The 14537-nt window shown below is 39.3% G+C and overlaps 2 protein-coding genes across 2 annotated transcripts; both read right to left on the bottom strand.

Annotated features, from left to right (window-relative positions):
- Positions 1 to 387: 387 nt before the first annotated feature.
- Positions 388 to 1329, bottom strand: LOC138794068 (olfactory receptor 1500-like). The gene has a single exon (XM_069972834.1). It carries the CDS (start codon positions 1327 to 1329, stop codon positions 388 to 390), a length of 942 nt encoding a protein of 313 aa, XP_069828935.1.
- An 11163-nt stretch (positions 1330 to 12492) lies between these two features.
- LOC138794067 (olfactory receptor 52E8-like) lies at positions 12493 to 13422 on the bottom strand. The gene has a single exon (XM_069972833.1). It carries the CDS (start codon positions 13420 to 13422, stop codon positions 12493 to 12495), a length of 930 nt encoding a protein of 309 aa, XP_069828934.1.
- Between the last annotated feature and the right edge of the window lie 1115 nt (positions 13423 to 14537).

Below are 14537 nucleotides of genomic sequence, written 5' to 3'. Positions count from 1 at the left end.
CTCCTTGGTGCTGTTCCCGTGCAGTTAGTATTTGAATCCACGGCTCAGGGCACCCTTGGGAGAATGGCCCCGCCTCCATGTAGCTGAGCGGGCCCACCCTGCCCAATTATCTTTGTAAGCAGCGGGACAGTGCTCCTAACGGTGCTCCAGACTGGGGATGAAATTGCCAACAGCACGGGAACGGTGCAGAGGAGGAAGGTAAGAGACATGCCTTCCTTCTTGATGCCCCGTGCGCAATAGGGGCTATCAGCAGGTTAGATTTTTCTAACTTGCTGACAGTTCCCCTTTAAATGTAAGTAAAAGAAAGGCAGCTTGCTATACAGTATCGGCTATATGAGAGGCAGATCTACAGATGCAAAAGAATCTTTTCTTGGATTTACCCAATGTCTACTTCTGAGTGATTCCCTTTAAACTCTGAATCATCTTTATTCTTAAAGCTTCTGTCCTTATCCCATAAACCAGAGGATTAAAGGCAATGGAAACCAGCGGCCCAGCAATGCAGATTATAACGTGCATCAAGGTAGATAGGGAACCACCATTTATCCTGTACCTGAAACCAATAAATAAAGTACCTGCTGTAAAAGTGGTATACGTTATTATGTGGGTCACCAGTGTATGGATGGCTTTCTGGGAGGCTTCCATAGAGATCTTCAGACAGACAAGAAATGTCTGTATGTAGCAGTAGATGACGATCAGTAAGGTGATTAGGTCTATAAACACGGCAGTTGTATACCCCCAAGCGTCATTGATGGCTGTGCTGACGCAAGCCAAACGGACAAGAGACATGGATTCACAGTACATATTTTGAATGCCGTCAGCACATCGTGTCAGTCTGACCACCAATGTGATACTTACCAACACAATTAATAAAAGCCCCAACCAGATAAGAACCAAGGACTGTAGAGCCATCTTATTGGTCATCAGAGAGTGGTATCTCAATGGGAAACCAACAGCCAGGTATCTATCATACGCCATGATAGTAAAAGTTAGTTTGTCAACACCAGCAAATGTCTGTATAAAGTATGCTTGGGTCAGACATACAGACAGAGAGATGGTGGTCCATCCAGAGAACAGGTCTATGGCCAACTTGGGGAGAAATGCGGAGCTGCCAACCATACCGTTCCCCACCAGACCACATATGAAGATGTACATAGGTTCATGGAGAGATTGTTCTGTCCATACAACATACACAATTAATGTGCATAAGGATATTGTGCTGAGATATATAAGAAGGGCGACCACAGAGTAGAAATATCTCAGCTGCTCCATCTCCATGAGTCCTAAAAGAACAAAGTCTTGGATGTTGACGACCATGGACACATTAACCATTATGAAAGACTTCGCTCAGGTTCCCCTAGATTTACAATGCAATGTTAGTAACGGCCCTATGGACCTGATCTTGTTTACTAAATCCAGGGTCCTATATACTGTACATTGGCGGTAGGGAATTCTCCTAAATACAATATGACAGATAGATGAACAGCCAAAGACGTCAGGGACTTCTGCCCAGTGGATTACACTTCAGCTTCTAAAAGTAACTAATAAGATCATTAATGACTTCTTAAGGACGAGATCCTGGGGGATTTTGATGCAAAGTAGTAATAATGATAGGAAATAATGGCAATAAGAATTACATTGTAGCTATTGTAATTACACTGTAACAATAGGATGTCCAATGGATAGGTGTAGTGGACCAAGGAGGTGTCTACTTTATTTGTTCACTTATTTTCTTACAGAAAACAGCTAAGAAATTAAAAAAAAATGTGATGCCCATAGATATCACCTGCCTACCAAAATGTCCAACAAAATGGGAGCTGCTGCTCTGGTCAGTTCATGACTAGTGATGAGGGAACATCCGGATGTTCGGTTCGGAACCCGAACATTAAAAAAAAATGATCGTGATTGGTTCGCCGAACATCCGTGAACAAATAACAAATGGACTGTAGAAGCGCACGTTTCGGTTTACACACAGGTGCACAGTGTAAATTACGCAGTTGCGTACATTCCCAAGCTGGAACATATTAGAAAATGACTGTTGTAACCATTCTGAATTGAAAAAATTGTTTGTGATCAACGAACACGAACAATTAGCGTCATGTTCGTACGAACATACAAGCATTTATGAACATGTTCGCTCGTCACTATTCCTGACATGGGAAAGTCAGGAAAAAGGACTATTGTGTTGAGCCCAGAGTATTATAAAGCGACTTTATTAGATATTCATAAAGTGCATAATACAAATGCATAATACATACATAAAGAGTGCACATATTCCATAAATGTACACTAGGGGTACGGTTCACCACAATAGTCCTTCTTCCTGACTTTCCTTTGTCTGTACTTTTGACTTGTGGGAGCAACAGATTTACTCAGCCAGGTACCTTCCCCCTCCTTTATTCCTGATATGGACAGAGGTGGCAGCAGAGAGCACTGTGTCAGACTGGAAAGAATACATCACTTCCTGCAGGACATACAGCAACTGATAAGTACTTGAAGACTGGATATTTTTTTAAATAGTTATTTACAAATCTTTATGACTTTCTGAGATCCCTGCTCATGGCCTGGCCATGACATCCTTAATATGAGGCGTATCTGTTGGCTCAACATTACCTGTTTTGCTCAACATTAAGGAGAGAAGTCTGACGTCTGTTTTTTTTTTTTTTTTTTTTTTCAAAAGAGCCTCTGTCCCCCGCTCTGGTTCCTGATCCCCCGGCCGCTTCCTGGTCTGAGCGGGGACCCAATCCTGATACATCAGCACCCCCTCAGCATGTCAGCAACCATAGCGGGGTCAGCTTACTGGCTGAATGGGGCTGACACATGACAACCAGAGTGGTGGACAGCAGACCCCTGCGCTGGAGCCGAGGAGGCAGGTGCATGTCGTTATGTGCAGCCACCTCCTCCCCAATTTGTTACAAGAAGGGGTGCAGGACAAAATATGGAGGGAATACATGTGGTGTTAGAATATACTGTATATGATATGTATAACCAAACAACAGTTCTATTATAGTATATCCTAATCAAACATCCCCTGAACAGTCCATATATATAAGGCTAGGTTCACACTGCGTTTTCAGCATCCGTTTAACGGATCTGTTTTTTTTAATGTCCAGAAAAATAGGGTCAGCAAAGTTTTTTGGTCCGTTTTGGTCCGTCAAAAAAAAACGGATCCGTTTTTTTTTTATAATGGAAGTCAATGGAAAAACGGATGCACACAAATGAATCCGTTTTTTGCAATCCGTTTTTCATGCGTTTTTTTTGCAAAAAACGCATGCGTTAAACGGATGCTGAAAACGCAGTGTGAACCTAGCCTAAGTAAACTATGGGACATACCACATAAACCTATATGTTCTACGCAGGGCCGCTTCTGCCATGAGGCAGCACATTCTGCGGTCCCGGAGAGGGCAGTATAATCTTCTCTGCACCTATAATTTTAGTTTAACTGAGTTAAAGTTAAATTTTACTAAACAAAAATGGCTGCAGTCAGAGCTTCTCTCAGTCCCTGGACAGCTGCTTATCCCTATCCCCATTTCCCGCCCACCACACTCACCGCCATCCCGGCGTACTGCTGTGCTTGGTCCGTTACATCACCCGTCAGCTTTCTTGCTGATTGAGTGTGTTCGTGCACCATGCCCGACCACCCTGTGCTGAGTGGTGAGTACTGTATATTTGCTCGTCCCGAGGGGAGGGGGAGGAGCTAAAGTGGCGGTGTGATGGGGCACCACCAGGAACTGAAAATGTAAGGAACAAAGGTGACTATAAAAGTGAGGTAAAAAGACAAAAAAACAAACAAACTGTGCCATTGAAAAACTAAAGAGCAAAGTGCTCAGTAACATACCTACAAAGGGAAATAAAATATATATAAAATATTAAAGGAAAAGTATTTTTTAATATGTTATTACTTATGGAAGGTTAGACAAATTCCTAATGTACATTAATTATGAGAAATGCACATATACTGCTATTTCCGTTAATTTAGTAGACCATGGAAGCTTCAAATTCTCTCAGAACTCTCTCAGGACTCAAACTGTGCTAGCCATATAGTTGTCAGGGGCCATCCTAGTAGTGGAAATATGCTATGTATTTTTCTATCAACCTTGTGGAAAATTAGTAAAGCTTTAGATTACTACAGAAAGTGTCTGCAATATATAACTGGGACTCCACCCTCTTACATCCGCATGAAAAAATAGCTGAAATGACGCTGAAATTAAGTGTCAAAATTAGGCCACAGCCATCTTTATTAAAGTTTTACGTAGGGATGAGCGAATCACTCGGAATTTGCTCGGAAACGGCCTTGGCGATAGCTGGGGCACAGGCTAAGGGAATTTCAATGTGTTTACTTTCGGTCGATGCAGAGCAGGCCTTCGAAAGTGTGCACTGGGGATTGGCCCGGGGCTTAAGTTTAGGGAAAAGGTGATGTCCCTGTATACTGAACCAACCGCCCAGGTGCGGGTCAATGGTTTCCTGTCTCGTCCGTTCCGTGGGCTTGGCTGCTGGAATCACAATTTTTGTGTTCGCTCATAGATTGAGTAGGGAATTATATATATTGATTTATGTGTGGTGTGTTTCATTTTTTTTCTTCTCTTCCTGTAGGGAGGGTTGGGAAGGGGTGGGTAAGGGTTTGGGTATATGTGCTGGGTAGAATATTTACAGTATCGGGGGGGGGGGGCACAGTGGTCTTCTCTGTGTCTGACTGCCCGCATATGTGTTTTATTAGGTAAGATGGATAATTGTTGTACCTGCAATGTCTTTGTAATGTTTGTTTGTTTGTTTGTTTGTTATGTTGGTCTTTTTTAAATTGTAAAAACTTAATTATAATAAAGATTTAAAAGACAAATCTAATGTGTCCATGTGTCACTTTTGTGCATTTTGTGCACGGGGCGCTGAGGATAAAGGTGAGTTTATTACTTTAATCTTCTGCCCCATTTCAGTGTATGGCAGTGCTACATGTTACTAAATCAGTCACAAGATATTGGAACAAAATACACACCAATCCCCATTAGAATAGTTGCACACATTAGACTCCTTAGTAAATGTCCCACTAAGTTTATAACTACTAACTACACTACGGAAGTGGTGCCAAGGATGAAAGTAGGAAACTCACTTTCATCCTCTGTGTTCCGTGCACAAAAGCGACATATCAGCAGGTTAGATTTGTCATAAGGTCAGTAGAGTGATAGCAGTATGGGGTTGTGGGGGGTGCGCCATACTAGGTCCAGTGGAGGGCAGCGTTAGGGTAAGTGTGGAAAAACTCTTCTCCGCAGCCTGGACCAGATGAGCACTCTATCCTTGACCTAAACATACTGTACCCCTTGTTATTGTGTTTAGTTTCTTATTCAGACCATTTCCTCCCCTTAATGGCTTGAACTGCTTGCCTAAATTGATTTGTAATTGGATTAATTTGTCCTGCTGAAAAAAATCTTTGGCAATTGTCCTATATAGTAGAAAATCTGCAGCTGATGTGTAATTGCAGGAAGAGACCTCACAGATGATCAAGAGATCTTTTATGCAACTCTGCCTCACGACTGATTTCGCCTTGCTAATGCCCCTATTACACAGGTCGATCAGCAGGAGCTAGCAATCGTGACCAGTCAGGTCAGCGATCGCTTGCTCCTCATTCCCTGCTAGCTGTCGGCTTTGATATACGCGCCGACAGCAAGCGGGTTAGTGTGCGGCGGGAGGGCTTGCGGGTAGCTGAGGGAGGGGCTCATAGGAGATAGCAGTGGTCTGCTCCTATTACACAGAACGATAGAAGCAGATCATTGCAATCGTTGTCTTTTGTCTTTCAACATGTAGAAAAACATTGAAAGAGAACGATCAGCCGACATCCTGCATGTCGGCTGATCGTTGCCTTTTATTGCACCAACCCATTATGGCCGACAATCTGACAAATACGGACTATAATCAGCTTGTGTAATAGGGCCTTAATGGGGTTATCCAGCGCTACAAAAACATGGCCACTTTTCCCCTTATTGTTGTCTCCAGGTCAGGTTTGCAATTAAGCTCCATTTACTTCAATGGAACTGAGTTTCAAAACCTCACCCAATCTGGAGACAACAGTAGGGGGAAAGTGGCCATGTTTTTATAGCGCTGGATAACCCCTTTAAGGCACTGTAGATATATAATGATTACCGAGACCTCTCTAAATGCTTAGTCATAAAAGTTTAAGACTATTCAAGAATATGTTAGGAAAGGTGACTTCAGGAAATTGGGGTTAGTTTGGGGTAGGTGCTATAAAATGGCATCAAGTAAAGGTTGCAGGGGCAAAGGGGCTTCAAAAAACCTTAAGTCAACCATTGGTTTTGCCAAGTGTTATAAACAGGTACCGATATGTATTTAAAGAAGGCTACAAAATCAGATACAACACAATTTTATTTAATATAGTATAATATTAGTAAAGAATTTGATTATAAGAAATGGTGTAAATAACAAATTGATTATAAGAAATAGCGCAATATTGTGTATAACTTTTACATAATTTTAAATACAAAGATTGAGTAGATATAATACCATCCCCAGGAGCCCAACCATCACCTGTCCATATATCATCAGAGCTGTGGAAGCATATCCGACACAGAGACAGAGCACAACTGGAAATCTACACAGTGCACGGCTACAGTACGCTTCTGTCTTCCCCCGATCTGCCCCAGCTTTTTGTATCCAATACCCCCTAGTGTTGTGTAAGCTTGGTATACAGACATTATTTGTCGCATCTTTCTACCATACTGTGGCCTGCTCTAAGGCTTCAGATGACACAATTTACAACCTTTAAACAAGATGATTTGGAGGTTTTAGTGAAAATGTTTATCAAATACCTGGATGAGAAAGGCCATACTGATCTATAAGAGAAAGGTCATACTAATCTATAAGAGAAAGGTCATACTGATCTATAAGAGAAAGACCATACTGATCTATAAGAGAAAGGTCATACTGATCTATAAGAGAAAGGCCATACTGATCTATAAGAGAAAGGTCATACTAATCTATAAGAGAAAGGTCATACTTATCTATAAGAGAAAGGTCATACTGATCTATAAGAGAAAGGCCATACTGATCTATAAGAGAAAGGCCATACTAATCTATAAGAGAAAGGCCATACTGATATATAAGAGAAAGGCCATACTGATCTATAAGAGAAAGGTCATTCTGATCTATAAGAGAAAGGTCATACTGATCTATAAGAGAAAGGTCATACTGATCTATAAGAGAAAGGTCATACTGATCTATAAGAGAAAGGTCATACTGATCTATAAGAGAAAGGTCATACTGATCTATAAGAGAAAGGCCATACTGATCTATAAGAGAAAGGTCATACTGATCTATAAGAGAAAGGTCATACTTATCTATAAGAGAAAGGCCATACTAATCTATAAGAGAAAGACCATACTGATCTATAAGAGAAAGGTCATACTAATCTATAAGAGAAAGGCCATACTGATCTATAAGAGAAAGGTCATACTGATCTATAAGAGAAAGGTCATACTGATCTATAAGAGAAAGGTCATACTGATCTATAAGAGAAAGGTCATACTAATCTATAAGAGAAAGGTCATACTGATCTATAAGAGAAAGGTCATACTGATCTATAAGAGAAAGGTCATACTGATCTATAAGAGAAAGGTCATACTGATCTATAAGAGAAAGGTCATACTAATCTATAAGAGAAAGACCATACTGATCTATAAGAGAAAGGTCATACTGATCTATAAGAGAAAGGTCATACTAATCTATAAGAGAAAGGTCATACTAATCTATAAGAGAAAGGCCATACTAATCTATAAGAGAAAGGTCATACTAATCTATAAGAGAAAGGTCATACTGATCTATAAGAGAAAGGTCATACTGATCTATAAGAGAATGGTCATACTGATCTATAAGAGAAAGGTCATACTGATATATAAGAGAAAGGTCATACTGATCTAAGAGAAAGGCCATACTAATCTATAAGAGAAAGGCCATACTGATCTATATGAGAAAGGTCATACTGATCTATAAGAGAAAGGTCATACTTATCTATAAGAGAAAGGCCATACTAATCTATAAGAGAAAGGTCATACTAATCTATAAGAGAAAGGTCATACTGATATATAAGAGAAAGGTCATACTAATCTATAAGAGAAAGACCATACTGATCTATATGAGAAAGGTCATACTGATCTATAAGAGAAAGGCCATACTGATCTATAAGAGAAAGGTCATACTAATCTATAAGAGAAAGGCCATACTGATCTATAAGAGAAAGGTCATACTAATCTATAAGAGAAAGGTCATACTGATCTATAAGAGAAAGGTCATACTGATCTATAAGAGAATGGTCATACTGATCTATAAGAGAAAGGTCATACTGATATATAAGAGAAAGGTCATACTGATCTAAGAGAAAGGCCATACTAATCTATAAGAGAAAGGCCATACTGATCTATATGAGAAAGGTCATACTAATCTATAAGAGAAAGGTCATACTGATATATAAGAGAAAGGTCATACTAATCTATAAGAGAAAGACCATACTGATCTATATGAGAAAGGTCATACTGATCTATAAGAGAAAGGCCATACTGATCTATAAGAGAAAGGTCATACTAATCTATAAGAGAAAGGCCATACTGATCTATAAGAGAAAGGTCATACTGATATATAAGAGAAAGGCCATACTGATCTATAAGAGAAAGGTCATACTGATCTATAAGAGAAAGGTCATACTGATCTATAAGAGAAAGGTCATACTGATCTATAAGAGAAAGGTCATACTGATCTATATGAGAAAGGTCATACTGATCTATAAGAGTGCAGCGCTATCTCAATAACAAGCGCAATAACAAAATTTGCTACAAGCCGTGTATGTTGTGTAACTTCTACAAAGATACTTATGTCAATACAGAAGTGAAGCAGCAGTGGTCACCATACAAATTGGAATCCATATTATAGACTACAAATTAGCATTACTATCCACCTTTGACTATTTAAAATCATATAATCACCACAATAAAATAATTTCTATAATATTTTACACAATATTTACAATATATCAACACCTCTTCCTAGACTTCCCGCAATGTTACTGCACTAAACGCTTCTTCCTCTTTTCTCCTCTTCGTCGGTTGCTACTAACAGAAACTCTTTAAAAAACGAAACTTTACTAACTCCACGCTAAAGACGCAAGCAAAAACATCATCAGCCTTAGAGGCTGAAGAAAAAACTCTGACTCTGAACTAGCTGCTGCGGCTACTCCCCCAACTCTCCAGGATAAAAATAAAAACTTTTCCTGAAATGCACAAGCGCGTCATCAGGATACAAAACACATACACATCATCACAATACAAAACACATACACATCATCACAATACAAAACACATACACATCATCAGGATACAAAACACATACACATCATCACGATACAAAACACGTACACATCATCCTGATAGAAAACACATACACATCATCACAATACAAAACACATACATATCATCAGGATACAAAACACATAAACATCATCACAATACAAAACACATACACATCATCCTGATAGAAAACACATACACATCATCAGGATACAAAACACATACACATCATCAGGATACAAAACACATACACATCATCAGGATACAAAACACATACACATCATCAGGATACAAAACACATACACATCATCCTGATAGAAAACACATACACATCATCACAATACAAAACACATACACATCATCACAATACAAAACACATACACATCATCAGGATACAAAACACATACACATCATCAGGATACAAAACACATACAAGTCATCACTATACAAAACACATACACGTCATCCTGATACAAAACACATACACATCATCACAATACAAAACACTAGGGATGGTCCGAACCTGCCGAGGTTCGGGTTCGTACAAACCTGAACTCTCGGCACACTCTTTACACACTCAATAAGCTCCATTCTTACCGGCCAATAGCACCCAGCTCCTTCTTGTATTCTTTGCACACGCGTTACCACATGACTGACCTAATCCCACACACTGTGACCACTCATTGGCCAATAGGAGCCTGTTCCCACTCTAGAATCTCACCACATTCACTCATAGCACCGTTTTTTTTTTTTAATTTAAAGAAAGACATGTTGTGCGCAATTTCACATTTTTATAAGCCGATTATATAAAACAGTTCTTTAACTTTCACGTATCCTGACGAATACGCCAAGTTTTATCAAAGAGGTTCAGGTATGCATTTAACCCCTTAAGGACCTGTGAAGCACCTGTATGCCAGTGGGTCCAGCGGCATTATAAAGTGAATTCAGGAGCTGATATCACGTCGTAGCATGTGGGGACCGCCTGTTATCAGCAGCCGAGTACTCACTGTTAATGATGGGCCTGTCCTCCTGTCACTGTCCGATGGGACAGTCACACTGCGGGGGTTCCGATCATTCTAACTGACTGCGGAGGTCTCTTACCTTCCTCCTGGCAGTCAGATGGGCAATCAGTGCATAGAGTCTGTCACAGGCCACAGGTCACAGGCCACAGGCAGGCTCTATGCAATGATCACAGATAACACTGATCATAGCAATGCAATGATCAGTGATACTGATCTAATGTAAAAATGTAAAAGTTCCCTAGGGGGACATAAAAAGTGTCAAATAAAAAAATGTAAAAAGTTTTTAAAAAACATGCCATAGCCCTACCCGCAATAAAAATTTAAATCATCCAACATTCTCATTTCATAAATAAAAAACATTTAAAAAAAAAACCAAACATTATATACCGTAGCGTGCGTAATGGTCCGATTTATTAAAATATTTTTTTTTTTCCCACACGGGTAAGGGCGTATAAAAAAAAGTGGTAAAAAATGCCAGGATTGATGATTTTTTATTACATTTTATTTAAATAAAATAATAATAATAATAAAAATTGATCAATCTCATATACACAAATCTGATACTTATAAAAACTAGAGATCCTGGCACAAAAAATGATGCCCCATACCGCCCCGTATGGTATAGGAGTCACAATAGAGCCATTGTAATCACACTTATTTTCAAAAAAAGTTTTACTGTAAAAAAAAAAAAAAAGTTAAAGAAAAGAAAAGTTATATAAACTGCACATCACTATTCAGACTGACCCATAGAATAAAGATATCATGTTGGCTTCACTGTAAAGTGCATTATGTAAACACAGAGCCCCCCCCCCCCCCAAAAAAAAAATAAAATAAAAAATGCTGAATTGTATTTTTTTCCCAGTTTCAACCCATAAATAGTATTTTGGGGTTTCCATCTTACATGTTAAAACAAAACATGAAAAAACAAGCCCTCACCTGGCCGTGTAGATGGAAAAAGAAAAGAGTTATAGCTGTTAGAAGGCGAGAAGTAAAAAAAGAAAATGCAAAATTGAAATTTGTCCTGGTCCTTGAGGTCCCTTTGGGCCCCACCCTTAGAAGGGTTAAAGGGGTTGGCCACTTTATAGTAACTGTACTCACTGTATATACTGACAGCAGCTTCCTGTTAACCTTATAGAGCTAAAATCAGACTCCCCTCCTCCAGACTGTGCTGTCCTGCTCTGTGGTGTTTCTGTCCATAAGATGGCTGATTTGGAGGAGCATGTGACCATGCCACGCCCCCAAGTGTCCAACACTGAGCCTGTGTATGCCTATGGTGGACACTTGGGGGCAGAGCACAACTTGGAATCAACACAGTGCATGGGTACAGCATTGCTTCTGTCTACCTCCGATCCGCCCCAGCGTTTTATGTTGTGTAATCTAGGTATACAGAGATTAGGTCTATGACATCTTCTACCATAGAGTGGCCAGCTCTAGTGATTCAGATACGGTAGACAAAGAATCGGCATCATAACTAAGCTCCAATGAATATCAACTTTGGACAGTGACCAATCTTCAAACAAGATGGTACCAGGCTTAGTGAATACCAAAATGTTTGTCAAATAACTAGATAAGAAAGGCCATGCTAATCTAGAAGTGTACAGCTCAATCCTAATAACAAGCGTAATACCAACATTCTGTACAAGCCGTCTAACGTACGTAGCTTAAGTTAATACAGCGGTGAAGCAGCAGAGGTTGTGATACAAAATGGATTCCATCGTATAGGCTTCAAATAGCCACAAATTAGTCCTAGCCTTATATTATATTAAAAATAAGAGATAATAAAAGTAGTGTGAACACGTTCTCAGACTAATTTTAGAAATGGCATAATGCGAGCACACTATCTTACCTAAAGAATAAGTGGAGCAATAATCTGCATCGTTCCTGTCTATGAAAAAATATGACTTTACTGAAAGATTAGTAGATGCTTAGAACAAACTTCCAGCAGATGTGGTGGGTAAATATACATATATCTATCTGAAGATAACAAGAAAAGAAATAATGTAAGGACAAACTAGACAGACCAGGTGGTGATTTTTTTCTGGCAACAGTTTTTTATGTATTTATGTTTTCAGTATTTTTATATTTTAGAAGACGGAAAATTTATTATAGGGGAATTCAAACTGGCTGCACCTTTAAAGGGTTAGAGTCTGAATCACCTTCTTCCTTAAAGCTTCAGTCCTTATCCCATAGATGAGAGGATTCACAGTGATTGAGACCATCATACCACCTATTGAGATTATAATGTGTATCACAGTCGGTAGGGAACCACCATTTATCTTATGCCTGAAAGTGACAAATACTGTAGCAGCTAAAAAAGAAGTATATGTGATTATGTGGGTCACCAGTGTATGGATGGCTTTCTGGGAGGCTTCCATAGAGATCTTCAGGCAGACAAGAAATGTCTGTATGTAGCAGTAGACCACGATGGATATGGAACCTATGTAAAACACCAAGGTCCAAGTAGTCCCAAAAGCGACATCGATGACTGTACTGCCACAAGCCAACATGATAAGAGACACTATTTCACAGAACACATTTTTTATGGTATTACCACATAGTGTTAACCTGACCACCAACAGGAGCGCTACCAACCCACTTATTAAGAGAACGAACCAGATGATAGCCAGGGACTGTAGAGCCTTCTTATTGGTCATCAGAGAGTGGTATCTCAATGGAAAACCAACAGCCAGGTATCTATCAAAGGCCATGATGGTAAAGGTCAGTATCTCTACAGAAGCAAAACTCTGAAAACAGAATCCTTGGATCATACACCCAGCCAGAGAGATGGTGGCACATCCGGAGAGCAAGTCTATGGCCAACTTGGGAAGGAAGGCTGAACTGCCAAGCATAACGTTCCCCACCAGGTTACATATGAAGATGTACATAGGCTCATGGAGAGACTGTTCTGTCCGTACAACGTATACAATTAATGTACATAAGAATATTGTGATGATATATACAACAAGGGCGACCACAGAGTAGAAATATTGCAGCTGCTCCATCTCCTTGAGTCCTAAAAGAACATAATCTTGGGTGTTGAGGACCATGGACACATTTTCCATACTTGAAGACTTTGCTCAGTTTCACATAGACTTATGCTGACATGTAAGTTATGGCTCTACAGGCCAGATCATTGCCAAAAGCAAGGTCTTATATAGATCTATATTGGTGGTAGGGAATACTGAACAAAACTGAGAGATAAGCATCGAGAAACGCCAGGGACTTCTGCCCAGTGGATTTCCTTCCTGACTTTAACCGTAATTAGATCATTAATGAGTTACACTTTTTAAGTAATGAAGTTCTGTTAACTTGAAGGAGATCCTCAGGGGTATTGGGATGCCAATTAAAAGAATAATAGAAGATGCAATCATTTTTTAAAGTAACTTATAAGTATAGGTTTGAGAAGTATCTAATACATACATATATATATATATATATATATATATATATATATATATATATATAATGTCAATGTTCTAAATATTATTTAATAGAACAATATACAAACATCTGTAAATAACAAAAAAAAGGTTCACTAATCAGAATGCATTCCTTATTCCTGTCTCATAGACTTACCTCCATTAGACAATGTCTGTGTTCTGGTCAATGGTCTATTAAACAAATTTTGAGTACCATTCCTCAAAGTAAGAGACTATTCTAATTAAAATTTTATATACAAAATACAATAATATAGAGTATATCTTTAAAAAATTATTTAATGCGGCCAGTATGTGTAATACTAGGACTAATATATCCACACTAGTAGCGTCCTGTCCCCGAGTTCCGATGCAGGTCTGGCATCCACTGTTGCTCTGTTACCTCCTCCTCCCTTTCGGCCACACGTCTTCTCCATGATGGGAAGGGATAGTGTTAATGGTGAATGGTAAACCCTAAAGGTAACACAACTAGAGTAACACGCAGAGCAACCAGCGTACACGGAGAAGTGACGTGATGTTTATCTCTCTATTAGCCGCAAAGCGTTGTAGCATGGCCCTGGTTTGTAACAAAACAGTACTGTATGAGACAGCAATAATAACTATTTATGTAATGGTCAAATGCGTTTCAGGGTGATCCTAATCCCTTCCTTAGTGGCTAATTAGTTAGGAAGGGGTTATGATTAGAGATGAGCAAACTTTTCAAAAATTCGTTCCGACCGGACTTCCGGATTTTTTTCTTC

This window comes from Dendropsophus ebraccatus, chromosome 5 (assembly GCF_027789765.1).
Source record: "Dendropsophus ebraccatus isolate aDenEbr1 chromosome 5, aDenEbr1.pat, whole genome shotgun sequence".
Taxonomy (NCBI): Eukaryota; Metazoa; Chordata; class Amphibia; order Anura; family Hylidae; genus Dendropsophus; species Dendropsophus ebraccatus.
Note: the sequence above shows the minus strand (reverse complement) of the source record. Positions and strands in the feature narration are given on the sequence as shown.